At 51.5% G+C, this 27,402-nt stretch overlaps 13 protein-coding genes across 13 annotated transcripts; 6 read left to right on the top strand and 7 right to left on the bottom strand.

The window, feature by feature from the left end:
- Window positions 1-303: 303 nt before the first annotated feature.
- On the top strand, window positions 304-1,909 carry BDW74DRAFT_175219 (uncharacterized protein; the record flags this gene model as incomplete). The annotated part of the gene is made up of 2 exons (XM_073728262.1): window positions 304-497; window positions 1,414-1,909. The coding sequence occupies 2 exons, from the start codon at window positions 304-306 to the stop codon at window positions 1,907-1,909; spliced, it is 690 nt and encodes a 229-aa protein (XP_073587262.1).
- A 2,497-nt stretch (window positions 1,910-4,406) lies between these two features.
- On the top strand, window positions 4,407-5,207 carry BDW74DRAFT_175218 (uncharacterized protein; the record flags this gene model as incomplete). Its single annotated transcript, XM_073728261.1, has 1 exon — window positions 4,407-5,207. One exon carries the CDS (start codon window positions 4,407-4,409, stop codon window positions 5,205-5,207), a length of 801 nt encoding a protein of 266 aa, XP_073587261.1.
- Window positions 5,208-5,699: 492 nt separating this feature from the next.
- On the bottom strand, window positions 5,700-8,358 carry sit1 (putative siderochrome-iron transporter Sit1). Its single transcript, XM_073723570.1, has 12 exons — window positions 8,010-8,358; window positions 7,848-7,931; window positions 7,722-7,797; window positions 7,587-7,651; window positions 7,422-7,526; window positions 7,263-7,356; window positions 6,882-7,198; window positions 6,765-6,822; window positions 6,612-6,705; window positions 6,365-6,552; window positions 6,226-6,285; window positions 5,700-6,163 (listed from the first exon to the last, which is right to left on the bottom strand). The coding sequence occupies exons 1-12, from the start codon at window positions 8,274-8,276 to the stop codon at window positions 5,811-5,813; spliced, it is 1,761 nt and encodes a 586-aa protein (XP_073587260.1). The 5' UTR covers window positions 8,277-8,358; the 3' UTR covers window positions 5,700-5,810.
- Window positions 8,359-9,696: 1,338 nt separating this feature from the next.
- BDW74DRAFT_175216 (uncharacterized protein) lies at window positions 9,697-10,764 on the top strand (the record flags this gene model as incomplete). The annotated part of the gene is made up of 1 exon (XM_073728260.1): window positions 9,697-10,764. One exon carries the CDS (start codon window positions 9,697-9,699, stop codon window positions 10,762-10,764), a length of 1,068 nt encoding a protein of 355 aa, XP_073587259.1.
- Window positions 10,765-11,794: 1,030 nt separating this feature from the next.
- Window positions 11,795-12,454, top strand: BDW74DRAFT_175215 (uncharacterized protein; the record flags this gene model as incomplete). Its single annotated transcript, XM_073728259.1, has 1 exon — window positions 11,795-12,454. The coding sequence occupies one exon, from the start codon at window positions 11,795-11,797 to the stop codon at window positions 12,452-12,454; it is 660 nt and encodes a 219-aa protein (XP_073587258.1).
- A 456-nt stretch (window positions 12,455-12,910) lies between these two features.
- BDW74DRAFT_175214 (NAD(P)-dependent alcohol dehydrogenase) lies at window positions 12,911-14,256 on the top strand (the record flags this gene model as incomplete). The annotated part of the gene is made up of 4 exons (XM_073728258.1): window positions 12,911-13,042; window positions 13,113-13,976; window positions 14,039-14,155; window positions 14,221-14,256. 4 exons carry the CDS (start codon window positions 12,911-12,913, stop codon window positions 14,254-14,256), a joined length of 1,149 nt encoding a protein of 382 aa, XP_073587257.1.
- A 39-nt stretch (window positions 14,257-14,295) lies between these two features.
- BDW74DRAFT_147585 (uncharacterized protein) lies at window positions 14,296-14,846 on the bottom strand. The gene is made up of 2 exons (XM_073723569.1): window positions 14,660-14,846; window positions 14,296-14,602 (listed from the first exon to the last, which is right to left on the bottom strand). Exons 1-2 carry the CDS (start codon window positions 14,768-14,770, stop codon window positions 14,453-14,455), a joined length of 261 nt encoding a protein of 86 aa, XP_073587256.1. The 5' UTR covers window positions 14,771-14,846; the 3' UTR covers window positions 14,296-14,452.
- A 1,464-nt stretch (window positions 14,847-16,310) lies between these two features.
- On the bottom strand, window positions 16,311-17,625 carry BDW74DRAFT_175212 (uncharacterized protein; the record flags this gene model as incomplete). The annotated part of the gene is made up of 3 exons (XM_073728257.1): window positions 16,311-16,619; window positions 16,718-17,482; window positions 17,539-17,625. 3 exons carry the CDS (start codon window positions 17,623-17,625, stop codon window positions 16,311-16,313), a joined length of 1,161 nt encoding a protein of 386 aa, XP_073587255.1.
- A 207-nt stretch (window positions 17,626-17,832) lies between these two features.
- Window positions 17,833-18,990, bottom strand: BDW74DRAFT_188493 (DUF453 domain protein; the record flags this gene model as incomplete). The annotated part of the gene is made up of 1 exon (XM_073731732.1): window positions 17,833-18,990. One exon carries the CDS (start codon window positions 18,988-18,990, stop codon window positions 17,833-17,835), a length of 1,158 nt encoding a protein of 385 aa, XP_073587254.1.
- Window positions 18,991-19,736: 746 nt separating this feature from the next.
- Window positions 19,737-21,561, top strand: BDW74DRAFT_175210 (uncharacterized protein; the record flags this gene model as incomplete). The annotated part of the gene is made up of 6 exons (XM_073728256.1): window positions 19,737-19,921; window positions 19,974-20,113; window positions 20,175-20,536; window positions 20,604-20,879; window positions 20,961-21,071; window positions 21,154-21,561. The coding sequence occupies 6 exons, from the start codon at window positions 19,737-19,739 to the stop codon at window positions 21,559-21,561; spliced, it is 1,482 nt and encodes a 493-aa protein (XP_073587253.1).
- Window positions 21,562-21,707: 146 nt separating this feature from the next.
- Window positions 21,708-22,952, bottom strand: BDW74DRAFT_101530 (putative short-chain dehydrogenase/reductase). The gene is made up of 3 exons (XM_073721503.1): window positions 22,779-22,952; window positions 21,969-22,693; window positions 21,708-21,876 (listed from the first exon to the last, which is right to left on the bottom strand). Exons 1-3 carry the CDS (start codon window positions 22,819-22,821, stop codon window positions 21,814-21,816), a joined length of 831 nt encoding a protein of 276 aa, XP_073587252.1. The 5' UTR covers window positions 22,822-22,952; the 3' UTR covers window positions 21,708-21,813.
- On the bottom strand, window positions 22,953-26,021 carry BDW74DRAFT_101519 (glycoside hydrolase family 92 protein). Its single transcript, XM_073721502.1, has 6 exons — window positions 25,590-26,021; window positions 25,499-25,531; window positions 25,339-25,448; window positions 24,461-25,287; window positions 23,723-24,406; window positions 22,953-23,667 (listed from the first exon to the last, which is right to left on the bottom strand). Exons 1-6 carry the CDS (start codon window positions 25,732-25,734, stop codon window positions 23,085-23,087), a joined length of 2,382 nt encoding a protein of 793 aa, XP_073587251.1. The 5' UTR covers window positions 25,735-26,021; the 3' UTR covers window positions 22,953-23,084.
- On the bottom strand, window positions 25,998-27,215 carry BDW74DRAFT_147575 (PHD finger protein). The gene is made up of 2 exons (XM_073723568.1): window positions 27,059-27,215; window positions 25,998-27,003 (listed from the first exon to the last, which is right to left on the bottom strand). The coding sequence occupies exon 2, from the start codon at window positions 26,888-26,890 to the stop codon at window positions 26,321-26,323; it is 570 nt and encodes a 189-aa protein (XP_073587250.1). The 5' UTR covers window positions 26,891-27,003; window positions 27,059-27,215; the 3' UTR covers window positions 25,998-26,320.
- Between the last annotated feature and the right edge of the window lie 187 nt (window positions 27,216-27,402).

Genomic DNA, 27,402 nt, shown 5'->3' with positions numbered 1-27,402 from the left:
CCTCTGATGACTGTTGTTACTCGTTCCTCTTCCTTCAATGTTGCCTGTTCGTACAGCAGGTGTCTGATTCTGCTTCGTCCAGATCTTATGGTAGCTATGTACATCGATAACCTCCTAAATTTGGCACTTTTATCTGTTTGTTCAATTTATATATAGTACAATGAGACTGGACTCATCACACCCTTTATAATAAATGTGTTCTTCACAATTTTATCATAGTCATGGTACCCTGCCATGTGCACCCCACCAAGCCCCAACATCGATCCTTCAACCATTCCCAACAGCATCACCTCCGTCTTCAAAATGCCTACGCTTTCCCAGGAAGAGGTCGGAAACCTCTGCAGGAAGATTGTGCAGTTGAAAGAGCAAGTGGCAATGGCTGAAAAGGCCGTTGCAGGGGCCACGGGTGCTGAAAAGTCCAAGGCTAAGAACCTACGCGGCATGAAGGGATTACTAAAAGACATGGAGAATGTTTACATGCGGTATTTCAAGGGCAAGTACGCTGTCAACCTATGGAATACCTAGTTCTGGTCTTGCCTTGGTTCAGGATACCCATGGTAGTTTCCTGGTCTGTTGCGGGCACAATACCTGCACAGCTTACTCGTCTCCGGTGTTTATAGTAAGTATGGAAAAAGTATTCACAATATTTATTTTGATCTAGTAGTTTCTTGTTTGCACATTAGTATCCATCTAGGAGGCAAGTATCAATCCAGATTAGGATTCTCATCTAGCTCGACCTCTCTTATACCGCATAATTTAGAGAGGGTTGAGCAGTACGAGTCAGGAATACCTTAGGTATTGCCTAGAAACTCTTGGTAGTGGACTTCGATGGTGATTATATCTTCATCGTGACATTTACTATCACGACATTCACCACCACGACATTTACCATCCACCAGATAGTTTGCACATGGCTATATAAAATACTCGCCTTCTTAACCCAATGGGTGGGTGCTATAGGTAACCTTTGATATACCGGTATTTAAGACAAGGCGCACCAGCACGAATCCATGGAATCCTGACAATACGGGATTTCACCATCAAACCTTGTAATGGTTCTTAGTTTGCAATACTCCGAGATTACAGCATTTCCACAAGGAAACCATTGGCTTGAAAATCTTTTACTGTGGCTACGGACAAAGCATGATTCGTTGTGTAATATTTTCCAGATACTAATCAAAGAGGGATATGCAAACGTCATTGAATTTTCCATTGTCTGCATAAAAGGATAACCAATAACCCCTTTCAAAATTGCTAATCGAGTAACAAGATAACAATGACTGTGTGTGTTTATAAAACACCCTGAGGAGACCTTGGGGTCCATGGCCATCGGAGCACCATTACCTCGAGGTTAACTCCATCAGTTAATCTCAAGTCCAACCCTTCTCTCAGCCATCTACTATTATTCACCAGGGTAAAAGCCATGAAACCTTCAGTTCTCTACTCGGAACCCGAATGCATGGAATGCAATGCAGAGAAACCCGCCTGCGTCCACTGCAACACGGACATGATCCTCCCCGACGGAGACAGCATTGACGAAGACGTCTCCATCGATACACTTACACTAATAAACCTGGACACCATCTTCAGTGACCCGAGCAGTTCATCAGCATCTACCCCAAGCTTACCAGCTCTTACGCCAGAGGATATCGCAATAGCCAATCGCAAGATGCTCGATAAACTGCCAAAAGATATGAAAGAAATGAAGATCATTATTGAAAAGACTTCGCAGGACATCGCTAGGCAAGAAGAGATTATAAAAGTCACACTCGAGAAGCAGGAGTCCGAGAAGGACCTTCTGAGTCGTCTGTCTGGTGGGGATATGCCATGGGATGCCCTTGTGTCTGCTGAGTCGATGGAACGCCGAGAGGCGGAGCTATCGCTGCAGCTGGAGAGCGCTAGGGTCTGAAGAAGGAGCTTGAGGGGGACATGAGCCATATGGATGAGGAGTTGGAGGTCCTGGAGGATGTATTAGAACATTTTGAGCGGAAGTGTGCCCGTTCAGCTCAACATGTTTAGTACTCCCCCTAGCCTCGAGTATGGTATTCCTGCTTGTTATTCATATCATTTCCTGAACTCCGATAGATTGATATTACTTTTTAATGATCGGTTTTAAGACAACCCTATGGTTTATACTTGTCATCATCAATATCAACCCTTACTGCGTGAGAATCTGTTATTTGAGTATACTAAACCTAGCCGTTCCCTGTGCAGTCAAGCTTTCTTCCAAGCATAGAGGTTGGTAATGCCAGACCATCCCTTGTATGCAGTGTGAGGGTAATCCTTACTATTGGAATAGGAGATACAAGTGTAAGCCCGATTATAGATGCAGCTAACTTATGCGTAATCCCTGCGACCTTGGGGTGCCCATGCCCAATTTCCACAAGAAACTTACCACCGTTATACAACACATGGACAAGCTGTAGTGTTAATCCATATACATAAAACTATCAAATTAAGTAACGGCCATTTACCATTCGACTGACTTTGACCCTTAGACCAGTGCCATTCCACGGGTTTTTTCATGTATACTAGGTAAGGTAAGCGATGGTTTGAGCTTGAGGGCTGGGATTCGTATTGCCCTAAATCCTACTCCATAACATTGACTTGCTTATTGTTGGACTCGTAGAATGTAATCCTCACTTTGATAGGTACTTTAAAGGTTGGGATGCCAACATTACTCAATGATTTGCCAAAATTACATTGTTAATACCTTTTCCATCGGCTTGTAGGGTGGCATCCATCATTGTATGTTAACAGAGACCTCACGAAGAAGCAGAGACAGTATAATGCTATGATACCATTGTTAGGGCCTAGAACAGCAACATACAAGGCATACAAGCGTGCTCGGCATGGATGCTCCTTTGTTTTCCATTCTTCAGCATTCTTTAACAGTCGGTAAGAACATCAAACAATGAAGCAGCACAGTATAAAATGCCCTCAGTACTTAAACATGGCGACGCCATACAATCCAAGCCACCGAGTCCTTCGAGAACAAATCCATTCAGCCAATTACGCCACGATCCCTATAAGTCCCGAGCCCGTCTGCAAGATGCTTCAAAGTTACGAGTGCCTCGAATGCGGCACCCTCGCCATATCACACCATAGGCCCGCTCACTCCAACACCTAAACACAATCAACACTCGATTTTCACCATCAGACCTAGATCTGCCTTTGGAAGATGATGGGACCCCTCGCCACCACGATCCCGCTGACTACCTCCCAGTCCAGGAAGTCCCCGAGGCGCCTGAGCAGCGCTCCATCCGTATAGTGACTATACCCCCCGATGCTTCTCCGGCCCCATTACTCATAATGCCCTCGTCCCTGGGGACTCTTACAGCGCCAACAACTGGGAGGGGCATATGCCCTCCAGGCCCGAACGAAATCCGACGCGCAACGCTCCTACAAGCGGCTTTTAGTTCTAACTTTGTGCCCTTAGGTGGAGAGAGACGCCCGCAACCAGTCGCTATCCCGACGGATTAGGAGGAAACGCCATATCCACGCGCTACGGTAACCGAGCCGCGGGAAATGCGTGACCGCCTCTACAACGAGTTTATCGAAGATGGGCTCGAGAGCGAGAGTATGACGCGCGCGGCTTCTTTGGCGCAGCGGGCGATGGTCCGACGTATAACAAGTTTGCAGGCTATGCGTCAGTCGCTTCTTGATGATGCCTTGGATGCGCGTCAGGTGTATGCTGTCAGTAGAAGACTCCGGCTGTTAAATGGGCAGTGTCAGACGCTGGTAAGGTTCTATGCGGATCCTTTAGAGGGGATGCAGGAGTTGCTGGATGGAATTGGGGAGAAGAGGAGGTTTTTCAAGTATTTGAACGCGAGGATTGAGGGGGCATAGTATGATACCCCGTCTATTAACGTTAGTATTCGTGCAAGAGAGGCCCTTCGAGCACTTAGGAAGACGACCATAAGCCGGTCCTAGGTAACTAGGTGTGGTGCATGGAAACCCTTTCTCAAGCTCCTGAGGCATTGTGCTTGTTCGGTCGGTGGCCTTTGTGCTTATATGGTCTGTTTTTCAATGTCTACGATGCCCCTATAAAGTACCATGGTGACTGCTTGCAACTTCAGAAAGACTAAGGGAACTCCAGAACAAGGGAGACCTTCTTCGACAGACAAAAGTGTAGCTACAATCTTTCAGCGTGACGGAGGCATTTCGATTCATGCCATCAATCAATCTACAATGAAATTCGTTGTTCTTTATGTACTCTTTTTGCACTCGTGTATCAATCTCAATGAAACAATGGAGTCCATAGCTCTTATATCAGGATGAACGCCGGCATTGATGGTCATCAGTGCTAGGGGATATCAATTTTATCCCGTCACGTAAGATACCACTGAACCCTTTACCACCCCAATCCTACAAACCATATACCAATCGCAGAGGTAAAAACCACCATGCTACCAAGCTACGAATGCACCGTCTGCGATACATTCGCCCGTGCTCCATGCTTCACAGAGCATCCCCGGCTCATAATCCCACAGGTGCCCTATCTCCACCACATCGGCCCCCTCGCCCACCGAGCCACGTACCAAGAAGAACTCCGCCGAGCAGGCGATTCCTCCTACGACGAAAACTTCCCAGTCAATATCGACGAGGACGGTCTTCCCCTCTTATCCCTTCCTCGCCCTCCAATGCTACGGAGTGTGCGAGGCCGCGCACCAACCCCTGGTCCGCTGCCCCAGACAACCGCAGACGCTGAACGTGCTCGACCGACGTTATCACCAGCCTCGGGACGACAAAATCTAACCCCTAATTTCCACGACTCCGCCGATGACTACAATGCATCCGAAGACAGCGGCTACGACACCGAAACCTTCAACGCCTCCCTCGGCCGTCCCAGCGCCACAATCTCCGAGCTCATCGAACTGCGCGACCAGGTCATCTCGCAGCTCAGCCACGCCCGCGTCGAATTCGACCAGTACACGCGCGGGTCGCGCATGGCGGAAACGATGCTCGTGAACCTGTCGTACGAGATCCAGGCCGTCCAGACGATGCTCGATGAGATCCGGAGTCTGGTTCCTGAGACGACTTTGCGGGGGGAGAGGCGGATTGCGGATTTGACGGTGCGGTTTGATGCGCTGTTGGATGTTTATATTGAGCTTTTGAGGAGGGTAGATGTGTTGGAGGAGGAGATTCGTGAGAAGGAGGTTTGTTTGGGGCATGTGGTTGCGAGGATTGGGGGGTTGGGGGTGTGAGGGGTCTGCTATAGAGACAGCTTTTTTTTCTATCGTTCTCTTCTGTTTTCGATAGACGTGGTCGTATAGATGATTCCGATAATCCCTCTTTGATCCCGTTTACCTTGATACTTTATGCCAAAATATACACCTTTCATGATGAAAATGACCCATGTTAATAGAACACTATCCAAAGCCACTACTACCATACCATATTTTATACTCTTCATAGACATCCTGCCAGGTATCATTCTCATTGAATTTAGTAAAATGAGAAGCGTGTTAGCATTGGGAAAACACATCTAATTAGAACTGCTTGTAACAGGTCCCGAAGTCGGACAGCATATTCTGTGATCCCCCACAGCACCCTCTCCCATACAATTTGGGCACGCATAGCCAGCCACCAGTACTGCGCTCTGAGAATATACAGTCGCGAATGTCACCGATTTAAGGTGTAGTAACCGGATCTCTTATCAATAAATATACTACCATAAAATGATTCAAATCGAGTCATGGGCTAGGTTGAAGAAATATATTTCCGTTATAGGTATATTCTTGACGCCTAAACGTCCACTATCAAGACATCTCTGAATTACGATCATAACCCAACTAAATGTAAAGTATCTAAACCTTCTCCGCTCCCTCCAAGCTCTGCTCCTTACTCAACTTCGGATTTCGAATACAAAGCGCAAAGACAATAAGCGGGACCGTCAAGCACAAACCCGTAATGCACAGCAGCCGCTGGGTATCCATGTACGCAGCCACGACGGCATCTCGATCCGGCGTTCCAATGGGATTCCCGAGCGCGAACGTGAATGGGTCTGCGTAGATTTCTGCTGCAAGTGTTGAGTTTCCGTTAAGTTGGTCGGTGAGCTTGGACGGGAGCGTCTGCGACCAGATTGCGCCGGAGATGGACCCGCCCAGGGCCGAGCCGATGTTGTAGGAGGAGAGGAAGAGGGCGGTTACAATTGCGAGGTCTGATGGCTGGATTAGATATGATTGGGGGGTGGAGGGAATGGAGGGGATGTGGAATGCTTACGCTCGTGCTTGGTGGCGGTTTGGATGCTTGCTTGTGCTGGGTAGGGGAACATTCCGCCGGCTTTTCAGTATACGAATTAGCAGACGTTATACCCAAAAAAGTGGCAAGTACAATGCTTTTTGACGGAAGGCAGACTCACCAATACCCAGGATAACCTCTCCAGCGACGATGCCCGCATAGCTATCACCACTCGCCCCGCCACGGAAACGATACAGGATGCCAAAAGCGACAGTGAACAAACAAGTGCCGGCGACGATGAATGGTTTGAGGCGCCGCACCTTGATGACGATTGCGCCCAGAATGCAGCCGGTTATCACAGAGGCAAAACTATTTTCCCAATTAATGTCAATTCAATTCGGGGAAATTGAATTCGGGCATCGACTCACCTGTACAAGGACGATATTCGTGTGGCACTGAGAATACTCTCGTCAAATGACACGACAAGAACGGTGTAAAGGTAATTGCCTTGCAGCGACCATGCTAGGTGACCTTGTTAGACACATTCTCTTTTAGATTTTCTATGCTCACAGAATGCATACCGGTGTTGAGCATAACCGCAATGCCGATCGCACCCCAGATAGCCCTGTCTTTCAGTAACTGCATACGCCGATTAGCTATCCGCACGGAGACCAGACATGGACATGATGAAGACTCACTCTAAACGGAATCATCGGAAACTTGCACCTACTCTCCCAAAGAATCCAAATTGGGACGCAGAGTACGCCGATAACGAGCGGCGCAATGATCTTGGCCTGCTTCCACTGCTCCGAGCTGCCACTAGCAAGCGTAAAAGGGACAAGGATCAAAGCAAACACCGCAATGAGAAGAATGATGCCGACAATATCCATGCGCCAGAAGATATCCAGGAGGAACTGCTTCGCGCCGTGAATCTGGATGAGGCTCGGATATGTGGTGATCTGTTTCGCTTTGGTATGTCCGTAGAGGAGGGTTAGGAAGAGGGGGATTGAGCAGACTATGCACAGCTCAAGGTCAATATCAATACCTATCATCGCGAGGGAGAATGGACGAGGACATACTGGGGAAGATGATGCTGAACATTCCAATCCCCCAGCGCCAGCTCGTCACCTTTAGTACGGCGTCCGTCAGGTTTCCGCCGATCCAGGTGTTTATCTACAGAAAGTATCCAATTAATCGGGTTTCCCAGATACAGAGGAATCGCAAGCGAAAATACTCACTATAAACGGCGTAGCAGGAATGTAAGAGAACAGAAGACGCGATCGGGTCGATGTCGTATCCCCAATCAACACTTCAACAAGAAACATGATGCCCGTATAGCCAATCTATGACTGGTCAGTTCGTTTCATGTTTCGTAAATTCATTAGACAGGCTGTCGAACGCACCTGATAAATCACAGCGCCGGCACAGAAAGTCTGGACGTTATTCGCAGCCGTTTCAATCACCGTCCCTGAGCGCAACAGAAGTCCGATCAGTATAATCAAGCCCCGACCCTCTGGCGGAGTTGCCGGACATCGTACCAAGGGTATAGAAGAAGACTGAAAAGAAGATCAGCTCGACACGACCGAACATATCCGCAATCTTTGCGGCAGTAGGCTATCATATCGTCAACTCCACTGAGAATATTCAAGTCGGTAGATGCACACCTGCGCCGCAGCCGCGATGACATTGCGAAGAACCTGGACAGTCGATAGGAGACTGTGGTTTCCATAGCTCGCAGTTGCGAGGGGCTAACATGTATAACGGGCGTTAACCACACGCCAAATGACAAATGGAAGGCAATGATGACATTCGAGTCGAGAGCGCACCTGATAAGTATTTCTCACTCCACCGTCGAGACCATAAACGTACGCAATAAGCCATATCCCAGCGAACATGAAAATGCGCCCGTAGAGACCGAGTTGGGCGTTGATCAGCTCGATTCGTTTGACACCCGGGCTTATCTCGGGAACATTTGCATCTGGGCTGACATGAGGGGCTTGATGGTCATTTTTGGCGTCTGAATTGAATGACGGATGTCCGGGTTCCATTGTAGACGTATGGCCAGCTTCTTTCCACTCGGCTGGGGTGGCCATACTGTCAGATTCCCGACCGAATGAGGTGGAGAGTAGGCAGAAGAGTCAAGAAAAAAAGTGACCTGACAGGGGCGAAGACCCTTACATATAAGTGACCCCAGTTCAGCTCCAGCCCGGCAGCAGGGTTGCACTCAAGCTCGCCACTTCCACTGCACGAACCACATCACACCATCTTATCAGATCATCAGACGGAGCAAAAAGCGCAGGACCCGAGTATGTAATTAAGGAAAAAGTTTGACTGTGTCCACCACGGCGAATCAGGGCTGTTGGAAGCTCGTATTCGCCCGCCCGGTTGCTCTTGGCTGCGCCAGGGCAAGAGCAAACAGGAATGTCGTCCGAGACTGGGCCAGGTCTGCTTTTCGGCGCTCTCAGCCTGGCTTCTGGGCCTTGTCCAGGTAATGGTTCAAATCAATGCGTGACTTCTGCTCCGATAACTGTATGCCCAGCCAGAATCAACCCCTGCCCACTCAAGGTCCACCTATGTTCGTTTAATTGATTAAGGGCTTCGACATCGTGGTATGACGAGCATCATCTACGGTTGAGTACTTCTGTTGATTATGCAGCACGTTAATAGCGGGATTCATGTCTCCAGCATCATATTTATCTTCATCCGCCCAGCCGGTCCTCGGGCCTGCTAGACCAAAATTCCGCGCGACATCTTTCAAATCTGGCAGCTGGAGAGTTTGTATTAGCAGCTGTATTTCATTGCAAGGTATAATTTGCTAAATGTTAGGCGCGTCAATCGATGATTCTACGTTGCTACCTAATAGGTTGCGGGGACCAGCGTTCCATTCGCCTATCTCAAATACCAGGCAGTCTTGACAGAGACGCACAGACTGATAACAGTCAAAGAAGGATTGCGTAGAGCACCCTCCCTTCCTTACTGAGGTAGTATAGGAACATTTCAGACTCCTACGTTTAACACTCTTTCAACGTGGCTTAGGAAACACCCCATAACACCCGACTGGGAACGTGTCTTTTGGAACCCTTGTCCGGTTCTCTTTCAGACCGTAAGAACAAGGGATCCTGCTGTAAACATACCTAAAGGATATCAAAAACCACGCTCATGGTACGGTTTGTTGAAATCAAGGAAGGCTTTGAATTCTGTCCTCTTCCAAGGACTCGTGATTTTCAGAAGTCAATAAGAAGTCTCCTCCACCCTCTTCCCCTCCTGATAAAGAACAATGCCCATTGTTCAGGGAGCGGATTACGAAACACCATCTTCATTCACCGTTTTGCATTCACAGCAGTTAAACTGTAAAGACGTTCGAAGTCCAGACTATAAAGACCTCAAACGTTCAATGCATAACCTCCCTCCACCTGCTCTTCCAACTTCCTCGAAGCAAGTGTCTATCTAGCTACCATACTATTAGCGTCATCAAATCCAACAACCCCATTACCTCCCATCAAAACACCCACCATGTCTCCCGAAATCGACTACTGCACAACCTGCGACGCCGTCGCAATGGACATCTGCTACGCCGAGCACATGGTCGAAGGCAAGCCAAGGTCTTTCACGGCGAGCAGTCCCGAGCTCGCTGAAGCCCTATTCGAGTTATTCACGCAAGCCTTCCCCGAAGATGAGTCTCCAATCCCAGAGGACAAAGAGACGATGCTCCTCTGCGGCCTAACAGAAGCCCAGTTCCGCGCGCAAATGGACGAGATCTGCGAGTTTGTTCCGACGGATCCAGGCTTTTACGGCGGTATCGGGTTAGGGCTGGGCCTGGAGGTTGGTGAAGACACCCAAGAAACCATTGCCGGTCACGAAGAGGGGACAGGACCTCAATTTCCGGGTACGGATGCTGCAAGTGCAATTCCGATTCTAGATGTGCTGGAATGTGCTCGGGGACGTCACTTCTCGACTGCTGCGCCTGCACCTGCACATGCGTTGTCCCTAGAACCCACAATTCCATCAACCCCCGTTGCGCCTCCATACTCACCGGCCCCAACGCCCCAAGGCTCACCCGTACTTTCTCCCGTCTCCACACTAACCAAGGTACTAGCCCCAGAACCACCGAGAACCACCACGTCCCAAGACAAACCCAAGGCCCCCATTCATCTCAAACTGACGCTTAAGAGTCCCCCGCCAGACACCAACGCCACCACCTCTCCAAGCCCCACCAACCCTGAGGACAAGCCCGCAAGACCAGTGCGCCTCATCATCACGCACAAGAACGCCCGTGCTGACCCCGCGCCCACGCAGGACCCGCACGCCGCGCACATCGAGGAAGTCGACCAGATGCAAATCCGGGCGTATCGCGCGCTTAAGAAGATCGAGGCCGGGGTGTCGACGCTGTCGCTTGGCCGCCGGCATGCGAGGGTGTGGGATAAGGCGATTGTTATGCTTCAGAACAGGATTATTCGATGGGAGGTCGAGAAGCAGGAGGGGGAGGTGGATCTTGTCAAGGCGAGGGTGGTTGTTGAGGGGCTGGAGGCGTTTGTGGAGGATATGAATAGAGAAATGGCGGAGGGGACTTGGAGGGGGTAGGTGGGTAGACTTTGGGTTCGTGTTGATATTTGGGGTCCATGTTTGGGGGGTCGAGGTTTTCAAGCTTGGATATGCCCACGTATGCTGCCATAGTTTCCCTACATATTGAATCTTTCTGTTATTTCTAATATATGGGTTACCTACCCGAGTCTTTCGTTGTATTACACGTCAATTGAATATCATACATAGTGCTAAATGTAAGAGCTTGGCTAAGCTCTCTGTAACCCCGATATCTGAATTCTATATTTGCCTCTTCCATGAAGGGCGGGTAGTCATGGTCAAATACGCTATTATTGCCAGCCAGATATGGAACATGCTAGCAGTCGACTCCTGTAAAGATACGGTGGCCGAGACGGTTGCAGAAACGAGATAGAAAGCAGCAAATGGGAAGAACATTGGAAGCGGGAAGAACAAGGGAGGAAAAATGAATGACGGAAAGAATGAATCCGGGAAGAGAGGAGCAGCACACGCAAGGAAGAAGGCAGGAAGAACCATCATTGCAAGAGGGCCTAAAGTAACAAAGAATACCGCAGTAAAGGAACAGGTACCAGACAACAAGGCAGAAAGGAACAAGCCCAGGCAGAAAAGCACTGAGCAGGAAGAGAGAAGGTATGGTAGCAAAGAAAAAAGCACGAAAGATGAATGCAAGCGACAAAGAACAAGATGATCACACCAAGGACAACAATGGAAGAAGCGAGAACAGGCAAGATTTATTGAGCTAAGATGGTGATAAATGCGAGCAAAGTGAGGTCTTTGTTGGGCATAAAAGAACTCTGTATAGATCTCGAGGTGGAACCCATTCAGGCCGAAGTCATCATGAGGCCAACATCCCAAGCAACCTACAAAGACCCTCCATCAAAGACATCTGACATCGAAGACCCTTGAAGCGCGAAACTGGGCTATAATAAGCCCCATCGATGCCAAACAACTCGACCCCTTACCATACCCCTTCACCAACTGCAACAGATTCGTCACGGACTTTACGAATAGCAACAGAAACGTCAACAAATCATAGCAAAGCAAATCCATCATGGCGACCAACAATATGCTCTGGAACAGTAGCTCGTTCGACTTCAACTTCACCGCACCCTACATTTCAACAGAATCTGCCACCACCTGTCCCGTCTGCAAGACTCCCACAACCATCCACCACCCCAAGTTCGGCCACCTCACGCCTGGCACGAACTCCAACTCCGGATCAGGAACTGATGTGGATGGCTGTGCGCAGCCCGCGTGGAACCCAACCACCCCATTTTTCTTCCAGGCATCGAAAGCTGGGGATCCCGAAAATGACGTGATCATGGGCGACACCTGCACAGCGGAAGAAAACCCCATGGTGGGAAGCACAGCGTTAAAGCTCCCCATAACCTTCGCCAACCTGCAGAAACTGCAAGACTCGTTCAGCACAGGCACAGCGGACCAGATGGACATTGGCACCGCGGGCGTAAGTGTAAGTTTGTTTCCGGGGTTCCAGTTTACAGGCGTACAGACACAGGCACAAACACAGGGACGAGAATCAGCTGCGATTGCAAAGGTGAGTGATGATGATGCAATGCAGATTGACCCTCCCGCGACGAATCCTTTCAACCTGGGTTCCACGAGCTCCTGGGAGATCAAGCCCTCGGTCAGACTGCCAATGTTGAAGCGGAAATTCGCGTTGAGGTCGGGGCAAATTGCGAAGCGGTTTTGAACTGCATTCTATATAGAAAACTTGAATATAATAACGTTGGGGATTGGAAACTACTTTAACGTAGATTAGATGATAGTGATACTGTCAGCCCTTTGGTAAATGGGGGATGTTTTTCGCAACCCTCGTAGTATTTGTACTCAACTATGGAATATAGAGCAGACATGTATACCCTCCAGAATCAAGGTACGGGCCCTCTCCGAGCAGTGGGTCCCGATACCGGGAATAGTTCGTCGGTGAGATCGCCGATCGGGGAGGAAATGGAAATAAAGGAGGATCTGCAAGAACAGCCGAGCTCTCTTCCCCGCTGAAGATTCTGAACCGCTTTCCCCCGAACTCCTGGTACCTGCGGCTCGAGCTTCTTGGGTTATCTACCTACCATCAATATACCAAGCAACCCGATACCATACCAACTAAGACCAGCCGAACTGTCCCCCATCACCAAAGCAAGATAACACAATGAGCATAACAACAAAAGCCTACGTTGTGGAAGAAAAGGGCGGCCCGTTCATCCTGAAAGACGTCGTCCTCGACAACCTCGAACCAGACGAGATCCTTGTCGAAATGAAATACACCGGGCTCTGCCACACCGTACGGCCTCCTATCCTCCCCCCTCCAAAAAGTCTTCTTATTCAGTTCCCTTAACACCAATACCCATCAGGACCTCGTCGTCCAAGCCGGCCTCATGCCCGTAGGCAGTTTCCCCGCCGTCCTCGGCCACGAAGGCTGCGGGACAATCCGCGCCCTGGGCTCAAACATGGCCAACAAATCCCTCGCCCCGGGCGACCAAGTCTTCCTGAGCTTCCGCACCTGCACGGCGTGCGCCCCGTGTCTGGCGGGGCAGGGCGGCGCATGCGTGCAGAGCCAGGAACTCAGTTTCCTGAGGGCGCGATTAGACGCTTCGAAGCCGTCGCCAATTTCCCTGACAGATGGGACGCCCGTGCACGGGCAGTTCTTTGGGCAGTCGTCTTTCAGTAAGATGGCCGTTGTGTCGGAGCGTAGTGTTGTTAAGTGTGATTTGCCCATTGAAGATGCGGAGCTTGGACCCCTGGCGCCTATGGGGTGCGGGTATCTTACTGGGGCGGGGACGGTGGTCAATGTGCTGAAACCGAGAATCGAGTCGAGCATGGTGATTTTGGGGATGGGGGCTGTGGGGATTGCGGCGCTCTTGGGGGCGAGGGCGTTGGGTGTGACGAATATTGTGGCGGTTGATATTGTGGATGAGAAGCTTGAGCTTGCGATGGAGCTTGGTGCGGCGCATGTGGTTAATACACTAAAGGACGAGGATGCGGATCTTGCAGCTGCGGTTCGACGGTATCTTCCGTCTGGCGCGGATTTCATTATTGATACGACGGGTGTGGGCAAGGTGCTGCAGGCGGCGTTGGGTGCCTTGGGGATCGGGGGCACCTTCACGCTTATTGGAGCAATGCCGCCGGATACAGAGCTCAAGGTTAATGCGTTGGATATCCTGACCGGGTGTAAGAAGATCATTGGGGTGATTGAGGCGTGGTCGGATCCGCAGCAGGTATGGCTTGACATGATTTGAGATGCTGCACATATGACATGCTAACAATGATTGTACACTAGATCGTTCCACTGCTTGTGCAGTGGTACAAGGAAGGAAAATTTCCCATTGACAGGATTGTCAAGATCTATCCCGCCACGGAGATGAATCGGGCACTGGAGGATCTCAAGGCAGGCAAGGTAAGTGTTCTCATCAAGACCCGGGACGCTCGCTGAAGCATCATACTAATGGTTACATGCTACAGGTCATAAAGCCTGTCCTATCGTGGGATTCACTGTAATTCCTTGCGCAAGAGGTGTACGAAGTGAACTCTAGTAGTCGGGAGAAGAATAGGGGATGAGACAAAGCAATCAAAAATCATAATCACAATCCACTAATATACAGTACATCATAAAGAACGTCCGAATCTCAATCATAAAAAAAATAAGGCTTCATAATCATCGAGAGCATTTCATCGATATCGACAGGTCCATCATCTATTCATCACCAGTGTTGTGGATCTTGTTCGGGAGGGCACGCTCAAGCTTCTCGGGGACAGCCTTTTGCAGACCCTTGGGGACAATCGAGTCCTCGCCGTCGTTCAGGGCGTGGGTCTGGCGACCAGTGCCGGAGCCGGTGTCGTGGACCTAGAAGCATGTCAGTAAGTTCTTGGGAGAGGAATAAGTTGTGTGTATGCGGCGTACCTTGTTGGGCAGAGACTCCTCGAGACCCTGGGGAACTCGCTCCTGGGCACCCTGGGGAACCTTGGAGCCGCCGGTGGCGTGGGAGATACCCTGGCCGTGCTGGTTTTGCATTTTGGTGGTGGATGTGGGTTTGGTGATTGAAAGGGTTTGAATTTATTGACTAGAGTAGTTTGTTTGATAGTTTGAGAGATGTCTGACTCCGTGATTTGAAAATCTTACCATTAACGAATGCTCTTATATACCTTATTCGCCGTCATGGTCGTCATCGTGCCCTCACGATGGTGTATACGGGGTGATCGGGAAGGGCGGATTCTGATTGGTCGATCGTCGATGTTCTGGTCCGATTACATGGAAGGCCGAGCTGCCTACGAAGATTACGTCTGGATGATAGCAGTGTTTATTATTCTGAGTCGATGGTGCTCGATTATAGGATATGGTCGTTGCCATCGATGATGCGTTGCACGGTCGCGTCATGGTGAGATGCGGAGGGGGTCACAGTCCGGGGTTAGGAGAAGATCCCCGCTGGATCCTCTGGGTCAACCGCGGTATGACGGCGTTGGACCCTTCTAGATGCGTAAGGGGCGTATTTCACGTGCAAAAGGGCTCAGGGTGCTATAGCCACTGAGCTATGTTTCTAATTGTGGCTTGAATTCGGATGGCTTCGTGAAACCGATGACACCTATGTAATGATATCTTGGTATGGTGAAAGTCTTTTGAGACACATGTTTCGAGAGCCTTGGATGAATCCATCCAGACCTCCTTAACTAAAATTGGTGCATGTGCCTATAGGTACCTACCTACTGCTCGCCCTCGAAGAAGATCCCGACCTCAACAGGCAGCGGGATGATTGTATTCCCTTGATTTCGCAAAGTCACACATCCCTCGCATTATCTTTAGGATTGGATATGGTACTCGATAGACCTTTGCGAGCTTCAAGTAGGGTACATCCCTCATGAGGTGTTACAGACATTTTGCACACCCCTTAACCCAGTTGCCGGGTTTACCATCTATATACCCACCCAGAAGGATGTTTCCCACAATAAAGGCTAACTTCTAAAATACCCATAACCATGATAGAAAAGCACTATTAGCTGGTAGTTCGCTATTTACTTGTCTGGCCTAACAGAAGCCTATGTCCTACTGCCCACGGTACGCCGACGGATGTGCCGATGGACCTTGGGACTATGTCCGATGCCCTCGGATAGATCCGACCAGTATCACCTGGGCTTCAAAGAATACATAGTTTCTCGCGCAACCCTACTTTAAAATAAACATGCATACTCATGTTACCTACTGCAGATGTTCTAAGTTGTCTACGCGGTTGCTGGGCCAACAAGGTTGATCCAGTGGTGATATCAGTTTTTAACATCTCTCAAGCCATGCTCTATGGTAGCGCATTCCAAGGTTGGACAGACCCACGGTCTTGATATTGTAGGCCACCAGGATGATTACATAGGACAGGACGGCTTTACTTGACTAACTCTTTTACTCGTGAATTATAGTAGACTTGAGCTTCGCGCGTTGTCGTCAGTAGCTTTCAGTAGCTAAGCAGACCGGCACTCACTGTTAACTTAGGTACCTACCATCAGCACTAAGGTAACCAAGCCCTACTAGGCATGGAATACCATGCCGACATGCCATGTGGCCTAGATCAGCACCTTAACAACTTCCACCAAGCCCGTCCTTTCAAGCTCCTTTCCTCCTCCCCTCCATTCTCTTTCCCATCCTCGCCCTTTTCCTCAGTCGGGAGACCGTACCTCAGCCCCTTCGTATCCCCAACCGGCTCACTGGCCATATGGCACAGAAAGATCGGAAAGTTCTCATCGCAGCGCTCCTGTGTTCTAAAATCATAGACCTTACTCATGGCTATAACAAGCTCGCCACCCCCACATCCATCATCCTTCATATACGCCTGCAGAATACGGGCCCTCCAGTCCTCGAAGATGGATATCGCCTGGATCTACAACGGAAGTAATCAAGGTTACCAAGTCAGCTTCAACGACCACAAGCAACTCAACCCACCACCTTACTATTAGCTTGAGTACAGTATGTACGTACCGGCACCACATTATACCCCCTCAACCGCCGCGTCTTCAACCGCGTTATCATAACGCCAATGAGATTCAGGACCTCCGTGCGCAGGAGCATAAATCCGTCATCTTGCTCTTCATCCTGATCCTCATATTCGTCTGGCGAACCGTCAATCCGATGCGCCATCACGAAAAGCACATGCGGCCGCATTTCGTCTATTGTCCCCGCGATATAGGACCTATAGCACCCCACGATCTCCGTAAAGTCCGGGATCAGCGGGTTCGCGGCCTCCGCGAGGCTTCCGTTGACTTCGAACCGCTCGAGCAGGAAGTGGTTGTCCTGGTCACTGTTATAGCGGGAGTCAGCAGCCGCAGCAGCAGGGAGGAGTAAGAGCAAGAGGAGGAGAAAGAATAAGGCAGCGCACCAATCAAACCACCCCCAGACTCTATCAACGGCGTCACTGGTGCCCCAGCCCCGCAGGTCGTTCAGGAGCCCCTCGCGCTGGAAGTAGAACTCCTGGGCGAGCTCGCTGCATAGCGTATCTGCTTCGCGGTGGCCTTCGCCTTCGGGTCCTTCATCAATCTGCCGAAGAGCCCGCTGGGCACTCTCATAATTTCGACTGTTGTGGGAGTCCGTCATGTCAATGGGGTGCTTGTTGAGATAGTCCAGACTCCACGGCTTGAAGTAGGGTCCGTGTTCGATTGATGGGTCTCGCTTGACGGCGTTGAGATCGAGGGGTATCACACTGATTCCGAGCTCGGCTAGACCGCTGTCGGTGAAGATGTCGCAGGGCTCATTTTTGAGAGCTTTGAAGCGCCGCGCTAGGTATATTCGGCTGCGAGGCGGACGGTCTTGTGTTCTTCTTCGGTAAGGCCGGTGGGGGATCGGGTGAGACGGGTGGCTATGGATTTGGAGAGGCGCTTGATTGTGTCCATGATGATGATGTTGGTAGATGGGTAGGTATATGGGTGAAGGATGATGATGCCGAAGAGAGGAACGAGAAGGAAATTTTCAGGATTTCTCTTTGCTGTGTAGGTTTGCGGAATATATCCCCGACCACTCTTACAACAACAATCCGAGTCTTGTCCGGGATTGGTTCCCGGTAGAAGATCGTGGTACCTATTCGTACATGTACAGCCAGACTACTTCCAAAAGATCCTCCCCTCAAACAACCTTCTCGCCGTCCGAAACACTGTCGCAAAGTCCAACCCGCCATCCTCTCCGAACGTCGCCCCAACAAGAATACTCCCACTCGCATGCCCGATCGTGATCCCCGATGGATCTACAGGCTTCGTACTCGTCACCTCCGCAACCGTACTCCCCTCCAACCTCGCCGCCGTCGCCAATGCCAGCGCAACCGTAATCGGAACCGCCTTATGCGGCTGGCCAACAGAGAGCGCACGAACAACAAGATCAACACCAGTCCCCCCTTCCGGCGCCGAGACAATCCCAATCTTCGGCACACTCCCGGGAACACCCTCCGGCGACTCCGCAAGCCCCATCCTCGCCCCAGCCTGCCTCCGTATCGAGTCCAGCCGATCCAAAAGACCAGGCGTCGCCGCAATCTCGTCGGGCATCAGGGCCCCCGGTACACCAAGGTCATCAGCTTTGACAAAGACACAAGGATTCGCGACGTCTATGCACGTAGCCTCAACGCCATCAAAAACATCCTTGACAGTATCCGTCGGAAGCAACTTCCCCGTCCGCGAGCCGGCGGGGTTCACAAAATCCAGCTTGATAGCCGCTGCAGTCCCCGCGACACCATCGATTGCGAGCTCCCCCGTCGCCGCAGCCTCGCCGTCGACAACAGGGAACGACGCATGGATGATCTTGCCAGTATTCGTATTATGGATGCGCACGAGCGCGGAGTCCGCATCTTGCGGAGCAAAAAGACCGCTATCAACGGCGTACGGTCCCACCGCACTCACCATATTCCCGCAGTTACTTGAGTAGTCGACGTCCGTGTTTTTGATGCCCAGCGCTGCGAAGGTATAGTCGACGTCTGCGTCGGGATGTGTGGATTTGCCGACGACGCACACCTTTGACAGGCTTGAGATCCCGCCGCCGAGTCCGTCGAGTTGCCGACCATATGGATCTGGACTGCCGATTACACCGCGGAAGATGGGGGCCCAGTCTGTTCTGTTGCTGGGGAGGTCATCTTGGTTGAAGAAGACGGCGCGGGATGTGCCGCCGCGGTAGTAGGCTGCTGGGAGGGAGGATTGACCGTGGGTGAGGGTTGAGGATAAGCGGGTAAGCTGTATTATTGGATTTGGTAGTCTTGGAACTGGTCGGAGGAACATTGTGATGAAGGATGATGGGGAATTGATGGATGGAAGGACAAGATGGAAATGCCGATGATCGGACTTTGTCACTGTCGGAGCACTCCCGATGGCCCGAAACACGTGATTATGGTATCGGATAGTTCCGATGGGAGTGATGCTGTTAGGGCTATTCAGGGCAGGGACGGAGGGCACCGGGATACCTATATCGCTCTGGTATCTATGTTCATTAGTCTCTGGTCTTGATAACAATCGGAAAGCTGTGGCCGGCATTGTCACGGTAGGTACCGTGTTTCCTGTCAGGTTGGTCGAGATATATATCTTGTCATTTAACTGAAGCAAGCGCCTAGAATCGCAGTATCCTAAGAAACTCTCCAGACAGCCTCGAGTTCTCGATTTGCTGATAGACCGCTAACATTCTACTCTATTTTTCAAGCCTACTTTGACCATCTACGATGCTGTGATGCTGGATTTCGGACGGGATGAAGACGGGAAGACTGGACTTCGGGCGGTATTGGGACCGTTAAGGAACAACGATACCAGGCGCTTTAGGGCTAAGCTGAAGCCAGTTCGATGCTTTTTCGTATTTTGCACTTCAAGTTGGCATTTGAGGCCAAGAAAGATGATATAACCATTGCAAAAGGTGGGGGGCTCGTATCCTCGCGCAGCCTCGTCGTTTGCCCAGCCGCAGCCTCAGCCTCACAGATCCCTGCCAACCCCGCCATTCCAGGGGCCAACTTCATTATTTTCCCATCACGGCCATAGCAATGGACCAAGTCTTTCAAGATCCAACCTTACTAGACCCCTACTTTCTCGACGCAACAGATCCAGCCGTATCGAACGCGCGCCTCCGCGTTCTAGACTGGATCGATGCGCGCGGCGTCAACAACCCCCGCGAATCCATCCTGCCGATCGTGAAAATCGCCGACGAGAAGCCTCTCCTGCGAGCAATGTACGTGCTATCACACCCCAAAGGCAATACATCACTGACAATGGGTTGCCAGATTCCTAGAGGCAGACTGGTCGCTGCAAGGCCTCCCGCTACTCATCGAGCACTACAAGATCCCGACCGCGTTCCTGGAGGGCGGAATCCGAGCCGTCACGCACTCGTTTGGGGCGCAGGAGACGGACGATGGGTATATGTGTACTTGCCTCCCTATAGTCTTCGCGCGAAAAGATGGAGGGAGCTAATGAAGTGAGCGCAGGCTGCTGGTTCGACTACCTCTGCAAGAACATCACGGTCGCGGATATTCCGGGCTTGGACCCCATTATCGAAGACCCTAGTCCCAGGCCAGGCCAGCAGAGTAGACAGAGCGATTACTCATGGACTAGGGCTGGGTTCTTTCTACGGTGGCCGCGGAAGGAGAAAACGGGGGAGGATGTGACGCTGATTACGTTTGGGGCTGAGATGCTTATAGATCGCCTGGAACGGCTTTCGTGTGAGGCCGTTAGAGAAGGGGTTGCGCATGACCCCATTTCTTTGTTCGTGGTGATTCTGCATCAGCTTTCTGCGCAGATGGATGACACGGTGTGGGAGTTGTCGAGGGTTTTTGGGGTCGTCGAGCATGTATGTCCGCCTTATCACAAGTCATGCCTTACCGAGAAGTCCTAAGAAAGGTACTGATATAGGACAGAAAGCACTGGGCATGCATCTGGACAGAGAATCCTTCACAGGCCTCCACAATATCTCGAAACATATCATCTATCTGCAAGAGAGCTCAGACGCCGCCTTGGAGACGGTCAAGAACCTGCGAGACAACCACGCGGATATATCAATTCGAGAAACAAAAGAGCAGTTGAACGCATGGAATGCGACGAACAGAACACTGGCGCAAGTTGAGGCGGAGTTCCAGACTGTCAGGCTTAGACTGAGGAGCTTGGATAGGCGCATGCAGAATGTTATTGCGCTGGTACGTTTCCCATTCGCCCCCTTCCTTGCATGAAGACATATCCAGAGAGGTGGCCAAGAACTAAGGTCAACTGCAATATAGTCATTTCATCTCGTGACCCAAGAAGGAAACGAGTTCCTGCAAGCCGACAGCAGCACCATGGCCACGATCGCGTTTGTGACTCTGGTCTTCTTGCCCATCACCACCGTTTCCGTGAGTCCGGCCTCCATCCATCCAGCTTTTTCCATCTACCAACCCACCAAGACCCTGCACAAGTATATACTAACAAGAGCAGACAATCTTCGGCAGCCAATTCTTCAACACAGCCCCGGACAACGCCTCCATCGAAGTCTCAAAGGACTTCTGGATCTTCTGGGTCGTCTCGATCCCGCTGACTCTGCTCGTCTTGCTGGGCTGGACTCTATGGCAGAGGAAGGGCGCTGTGAACACCCACAATGCCTGGAAGCAGACGCTGCGGTCGTTCCTGCCATCCTGGCCATCCCTGCCTAAGCGCATGTCTCGTTCTGAGAAGGACGCGGGGCTTCCGATTAGTTTCCCGCCGGGTCTGTCTACTACCTTTCCTACCACCCTGCCTACCAGCCGTCTTATCAGTCCACCTACCAGTATCAATCCCAGCACTCGTCCTCCAGCTGCTGAGCGTCGAAAGATGGCACGCGCAACGAGCTGGGGGTCCATGGCATGACAATGTAACGCAGAATTTGATCCATGGATGTATGTTACCATGGGGTTTTAGATGGGGCGCCTAAGAATTGGTGACATTGAACGTCAATTTCGGCCTAGTATGGATATCTGAACACTCAACCGCCCGCATAGCGCGCCCACCCAACCACCTCGGATCATCGCAAAGTTCACACTCATACGGTAAAGCTGGAGTAGCTGAGTTCGCGTACACCCCCATTTCGCAGTACCATGTAACCCAAAGCAAAGACCGAGATCACCGGATCGTATACCCCCCATCAACCCGAATATCCGCGCCATTAATCATCCCACTCGAGTCCTAAATTGCACGAAACAGTCAGCGACCACCGCTCCGTGTCATCAATCAGATCACCCAAGACCAAGAACAAGACCGAGACCAAACCAACTCACCCGACACAAGAAAACAACCGCATCCGCCACCTCCTCAGGCAACGCCGCCTTCCCGGTCGGAATACTCCTTAGGAGTTCCTCCTTCACACGCTCCTCCCCCCACGCCTTCCTCCCAAGATCCGTCCACGCCACCGTCGGCGACACCGTATTCGCTGTGATCCCCTTAGGTCCCCACTCACTCGCCATGCACCGCGTCAGCCCGAGGACCGCAGCCTTGGAGGCGCAGTATGCGCCGTGCCGGTGGAGCGCGACGTGCGCGGCCTTCGAGGCGAGGGTTACGATTCGTCCTGGCGGGACGCCGTTTTCATTCTTGTTCTCTGCTGAAAGGGAAGCAGAGGCGGAGGCAGCATCTGACGCGGCGAAGTACAGATTCGCAAAAGCCTGCGAGCAAAGCATGGGCCCGAGGACATTCGTGTTCAGGTGCTTGATTGTTTCGCTGGGCGGGGTGAGATGTAGATCGCTGAGCGAGACATAGCCTGCTGTGTTGATGAGGATGCTGGGGAACAGGCCGGCGCCGAGCTGTTCTTTTTCCAGGGAGGAGAAGGCACTCCGCACGGAGGATGGGTCTGTGATGTCGCATTCGTAGGTGTGGATGTTGGTGTCGTCGTTGCTGTAGCCTGATGCGAGGAGTTCGTCGCGCCGGGCGGACTCGAAGGGGGCGTGGAGGATTGCGAGCGTTGCGCCTTCGGAGCGGAGTTTTTGGCCGATTGAGGAGCCGAGGCCACCTTTTCATATAACGTCAGTGAAGAACCGTTTGGATCTGTGAGTTTAGGGGGGTTGGGATGGGTGAGGGGTTGAATGGAGTCACACCGAGGCCGCCGGGGAGAATCGCGAGTCTGCGGGCGAATGCCATTTTTGAGGAGTTGGGACAGGGTCTATGTCTATGAGTCTATACGATTACGGAAGACACAAAATCGTAAGAACTAGAATGGAGTGGATTGGAGCTCGTGCGGGGTCCCCGTTATATTTGACCCTGGAGGATGCGCATTCTCCATTCGGGGTTGTCAGCGAGCAGACCCCACCGGACTTTCTCCGGCCAAGAACGCATACGTCAGACCATGGCCAAGTCATGCGCTTCCAGGATCGAGACAGATCCCTGTCCACGAAGTCAAGTTGTCAAAGCTCATACTTCGACAAGCTCGGCGGCAGATCCTCAACCCTCGTTCCCCATTCACTCTCTTCCTTTCCTAGTTCCAGCTCCAAGATACCTCCCTCAGCGAAGAAGTCATGTCCGATCCAATTCTTCGTCCATTCCTTCCCATCCCTCCTCACACTCTTGATGTAGATATTTTCGTAGGCGGCGTCGAAATTCTTATTGCGGACTGTCGCAATCTTCCTTGTGGCCTCATTCCTGATACTAACCTCCTTGAAGAACGGCGGTGTAATCAGGTAGACGTCTTGGCCATGCACAGGGAACAAACCGAGCATCGCCAACACTGCGAACGACCCCATTGCGCCGCTGTCGTCGTTACCAGGGATGCCGGCGACAGATGTATTGAATTGCGATGGAATGTAGCTGTGCGCCTGTTTTGCCGATGACCCGGGGCGGCCGGCGTAGTGGAACTGGTAAACTGTCAGAAAGGCCTGTTCGTCGCCGAGGTAAAGGATCCCTGAGCTGTGGAGGAAAGAGAGGCGAGAGACGAAGGAGTCCGCGCCGCCGAGGGTTTTGATGAGTGCGGCCATGTCCTGTGGTACGAAGCTGAAGCGGCTCAGTTAGCTTCAATGTGGGACACATGTGGGAGGAATGTACATACAAGGTATAAAGCCAACAACTGCCCTCATACGTCTCATGCCCATTCTCGTTCAGGTAGCACGACGTGAAGTTAAGCAATGGGCTGCAGAAAATGGGATCCTGGTACGCCCATCTCCCATCCCCCAGGCGCGGCTGAAGAAACCCAGTGAATCTTGTGTCGACGCCGTCGATAGCTGACGATTGGTCTTCTTTCCAAAGGTTCAGCCAGTTCCCAGATCGTTCAATGTATTTGTCGCGATCCGCCTTATGTCCGAGCTTGTCCGCCATGAGCGCAATACAAAAGTCATTGTATGCATACTCGACCGTCCTCGACACACTTCTCGTCCGCAGCCCCTCAGTGCCGGGATCGGTGTCATTCTTCGGAATATACCCAAGGTTCTTCCAACTCGTGAGGCCACCTCGCCCTTCAACGTTCCAGTTCAGCGGTTCGATCTCTGCGTCTTTGACAATCGCCTCGTACGCTGTATCCCAATCGACATCGATCACGCCCTTGAGGTAAGCTTCTGCAATAAGCACGTCGGCATTCGAACCACCCTGGGTCCACCCCTTGCAAAGCGACATTCGGCAGTCGGGAAGATATCCTTCATGGCGATAGATGTCAACTAAGCTTCGGATCATGAGTGATTGCGAGATGGGGTCGATCAGTGTGAGGAGCTGATGGATACCACGGAACGAGTCCCAAATGCTGAATTTGTCACCTATTAGCTTATATCTAGCTAGAAAGCTGGAATGAACTCACCAGTAAAAGCTATCATAGTACGGCTCGCCGCTTTCCCACAACGGGTTCTCCCCAGTATAGTCCTGTGGGCTGATCATAGCGCGGTAGGCACCGCTCCAAAAGACCTTCTGAAGGTCGGTCGGCACGCCCTCAGCATCGATAGTAATGACATCCATTTTCTTTCTCCAAGCAGCCTCGGCCGCAGCGATCGTTCCAACAAAGTCAAAATCGGGTTGCTCCTTCTCCGCATTGGAGCAAGCCTGGTCAACGCTGATAAAACTCACTCCGACACGCGCAGATATGACATCGTCCGAGAATACGGAGTCAAATCTCACAAATGTACCGGCGGAGAACTGGCTCGCCGAGTACGAGGAATTAGTCGACACTGATATAGTAGTTTGCCCTACCGCAGCAGTCGTATTTGTCCATGCGCCGGCATCACGGATGTCCGCGCCTCGGAAGTCAACGCAAACATGCATGGTATATGTGCCCTGGCCGAAGCTGGGGTTAAAGTTTCCGGTGGCAGTGATTCTCCCGGTCTCGGGATCAACAGACGCCGTCCCGTTGTTCCTGGACTGCGGAAGGTCAATGATGTCGAGGAGAATCACCGGATTGATTTCATCGGTCGCACCGGGAAATTCGAAGCGATAAAGAGCGGAGTGATTTGTCACGGTCATTTCAGCGTGGACGCCATTTTCCAGATTAATGCTGAAATACCCAGGCCGTGCTTTGGGCGAGTCGCGATTCCACGCGACGGCTCTATCCGAGGAAGTCCAGGCGCATTTTGCAAGGTCATCTTCGGGACAACTGGGATGGACGAAGAGAGGGAAGTTTCCCATGGACGAAGCCTAACACATTGTCAATAAGGAATCCGATAAGACCTGGATTACTTAACCTACACCTCCGGTGCCCGAATCGTGCATGTGCGAAAATCCCGTTACGTGCGTAGTGTCATAGGCAAAACCGCCTTGATTCTCCCCCTCTGTGTCAGCGACAGCTTTCACCATGCCTGTACTCGTGTTAGAAATGAAAATCAACCGTGTTAGTGCGGAGATGTACCGAAAGGCAGGGTAGCCCCGGCAAACGAATGTCCTAGCAAAAAAAAGTCAGCTACTGGTTAGCGGCTTGATTGTTCGCAGGCTCAGCTTACCTCCATTCGCGGTGCCTATAAAGGGGTTTATGAGGTCCAAGACATCGAAGTCGCTTGGCTTTTGCCCGCTTGCTGATGGAATACACAACAGCGAACTACCGACGATCCAGATCGCTGGAGCCTTTCGTCGCAAAGACCATATCATGGTCACAGACGGCTGCAATAATTGTCGTAGTAGTAAGCCCAGGACTGAAAAACAGGAAGAGAATATTGATGTCGCAGCCGTGGTTGGGTTGGAATTCCGGGGAGAGGCAGGAAGAACATTCCGCGGCCATAACAAACAGGAGCAGCGACAACCCCGCGTTCAAGATCGCCCGAAAAGCGGAGGCCGGAGGGTTACATTGAATGGAGGAAAGTGAGGGGGATCGTCAGGCGTATTGACAAGCGGACTGGGCCGACAGACAGGGGTCGACTTCAGAAAGCTTAACCCGCCAATCCCTCGGCCTCTGGTACCGGGCGACCGAAGCTTTTCAATTTACTCACCGTCTGAAACGTCCAACTGAACTGTCGGAATCAATCTGAGCATTCTAGTTATAGTATGGCATGCTGTCAGCAGCAATCCATAGTGCGCGCAAACGCGAGCTTCCTGCTGAATTGGCCAGGCGATGAAGCGACTTCCGAGGCCAGAAGCGTAGTACTACGCCTTCTAGCAGGACAACTGAGATCCTGCAGGATGCGAGAGAGGGAGGAGACAAACAATACGTCCGAGTCAGGGTTTTGATCTTGGTTGCTCAGATCAAATCCATCACGATTCTATCCCATGATTTGCCAGTAGTATCAGAAGATGGACGCGGGATATGTGAGAGATCGCTGACAGGCGCGGAGGGCTTTCCCGTTACCAGATTCGAGTCCAAATACGCTCTGATGTTGGCATTGTCTTGTCGCAAATGCGCGTTTTCAGATAGAAGCTCTTGGGTACGACGGCGGTGAAAGTCCAACTCCGACATCATGCCGCCGAGTTTGATCAATAATTCCACAGAATACTCTTGGGATTCTGGGAAGTCGCCATTAGCACGGAGGAAGTCCCGCGCTCGGGATAAAATGCTAGGATCAAAGGCGTCCACCGGCACACCATGATCTGGAGTAAAGGGCGGACCGTGAGTCAGGAGCTGCGCTATCGGCGTTAAGTGGCCAGTATTTGCCGTCTTCCCGGCAGGAGTGACAATCCCACTGACCGTAGAAGGTGAGGCTATGCGGGAAGCTTCGGGGGATGTTAGTGAGCCAGGCTTAGACGGAGCATAATCCCATCGTCCAGCCATGCACGCTGGACATTGAAATCCAAACCGCACGGTAGTAGGCATATTCGCTGCCGGCAGACACAATTCGTGGTAGGCTCTACAGCAGCTCTCGCAAAGAAGCAGATCGTTAGGGCCATAGCACTTAGAGCATATCACATTATGGGGCTTTCCGGAGTCTAGAAAGTGATGAGTTGCGGCTCTAGGTGGAAGGGATGCTGATTGGGGACCTACCGAGCCACTGTTTATATAGCGGGTGTTTCCCCGCTTCGGGCACATCGGACCCGGCGCCTGAGCGTATCGAAGGTCCCGAGGAACGAGAAGATAAACTAGAGGAATTAAATGCATACCCAGGAGCAGTGTTGGTGTCTGTCCCAGCCCGAGGACGTAGTTTTGAGTTCTGGCTGAGCATGGTGGTGACTATAGTCGTGTTGATGAGATCAGGATCCAAGGCCACGGAAGGAAGGCTCCGGAACAGCGTTGATCCGGTTCCGAGTTATCTCCGGTGGCGCTGCCGAACTTCCGGATCTGTTGTCGATCACTCGATCCTCCAGCTGCCATTCCATCCTGGTTTCCAT

Source organism: Aspergillus multicolor, assembly GCF_047715735.1.
Source record: "Aspergillus multicolor strain CBS 133.54 unplaced genomic scaffold BDW74scaffold_4, whole genome shotgun sequence".
NCBI classification, from domain to species: Eukaryota; Fungi; Ascomycota; class Eurotiomycetes; order Eurotiales; family Aspergillaceae; genus Aspergillus; species Aspergillus multicolor.
Note: the sequence above shows the minus strand (reverse complement) of the source record. Positions and strands in the feature narration are given on the sequence as shown.

Coding starts and splice junctions, on each gene's coding strand:
- sit1 (XM_073723570.1), bottom strand. CDS start 8,276: ATGGCCACCCCAGCCGAGTGGAAAGAAGCTGGCCATACGTCTACAATG. Junction 7,357..7,421: donor TTCCTGCTACGCCGTTTATA/GTGAGTATTTTC, acceptor TACTTTCTGTAG/ATAAACACCTGGATCGGCGG. Junction 6,553..6,611: donor CGAATATCGTCCTTGTACAG/GTGAGTCGATGC, acceptor TTGGGAAAATAG/TTTTGCCTCTGTGATAACCG.
- BDW74DRAFT_101519 (XM_073721502.1), bottom strand. CDS start 25,734: ATGATATGGTCTTTGCGACGAAAGGCTCCAGCGATCTGGATCGTCGGT. Junction 25,449..25,498: donor CGGGGCTACCCTGCCTTTCG/GTACATCTCCGC, acceptor ACACGAGTACAG/GCATGGTGAAAGCTGTCGCT. Junction 24,407..24,460: donor TACTATGATAGCTTTTACTG/GTGAGTTCATTC, acceptor TGACAAATTCAG/CATTTGGGACTCGTTCCGTG.
- BDW74DRAFT_101530 (XM_073721503.1), bottom strand. CDS start 22,821: ATGGCATTCGCCCGCAGACTCGCGATTCTCCCCGGCGGCCTCG. Junction 22,694..22,778: donor GATTCTCCCCGGCGGCCTCG/GTGTGACTCCAT, acceptor TTATATGAAAAG/GTGGCCTCGGCTCCTCAATC. Junction 21,877..21,968: donor CGGTTGTTTTCTTGTGTCGG/GTGAGTTGGTTT, acceptor CGTGCAATTTAG/GACTCGAGTGGGATGATTAA.
- BDW74DRAFT_147575 (XM_073723568.1), bottom strand. CDS start 26,890: ATGCCTACTACCGTGCGGTTTGGATTTCAATGTCCAGCGTGCATGGCT.
- BDW74DRAFT_147585 (XM_073723569.1), bottom strand. CDS start 14,770: ATGCAAAACCAGCACGGCCAGGGTATCTCCCACGCCACCGGCGGCTCC. Junction 14,603..14,659: donor AGGAGTCTCTGCCCAACAAG/GTACGCCGCATA, acceptor ACATGCTTCTAG/GTCCACGACACCGGCTCCGG.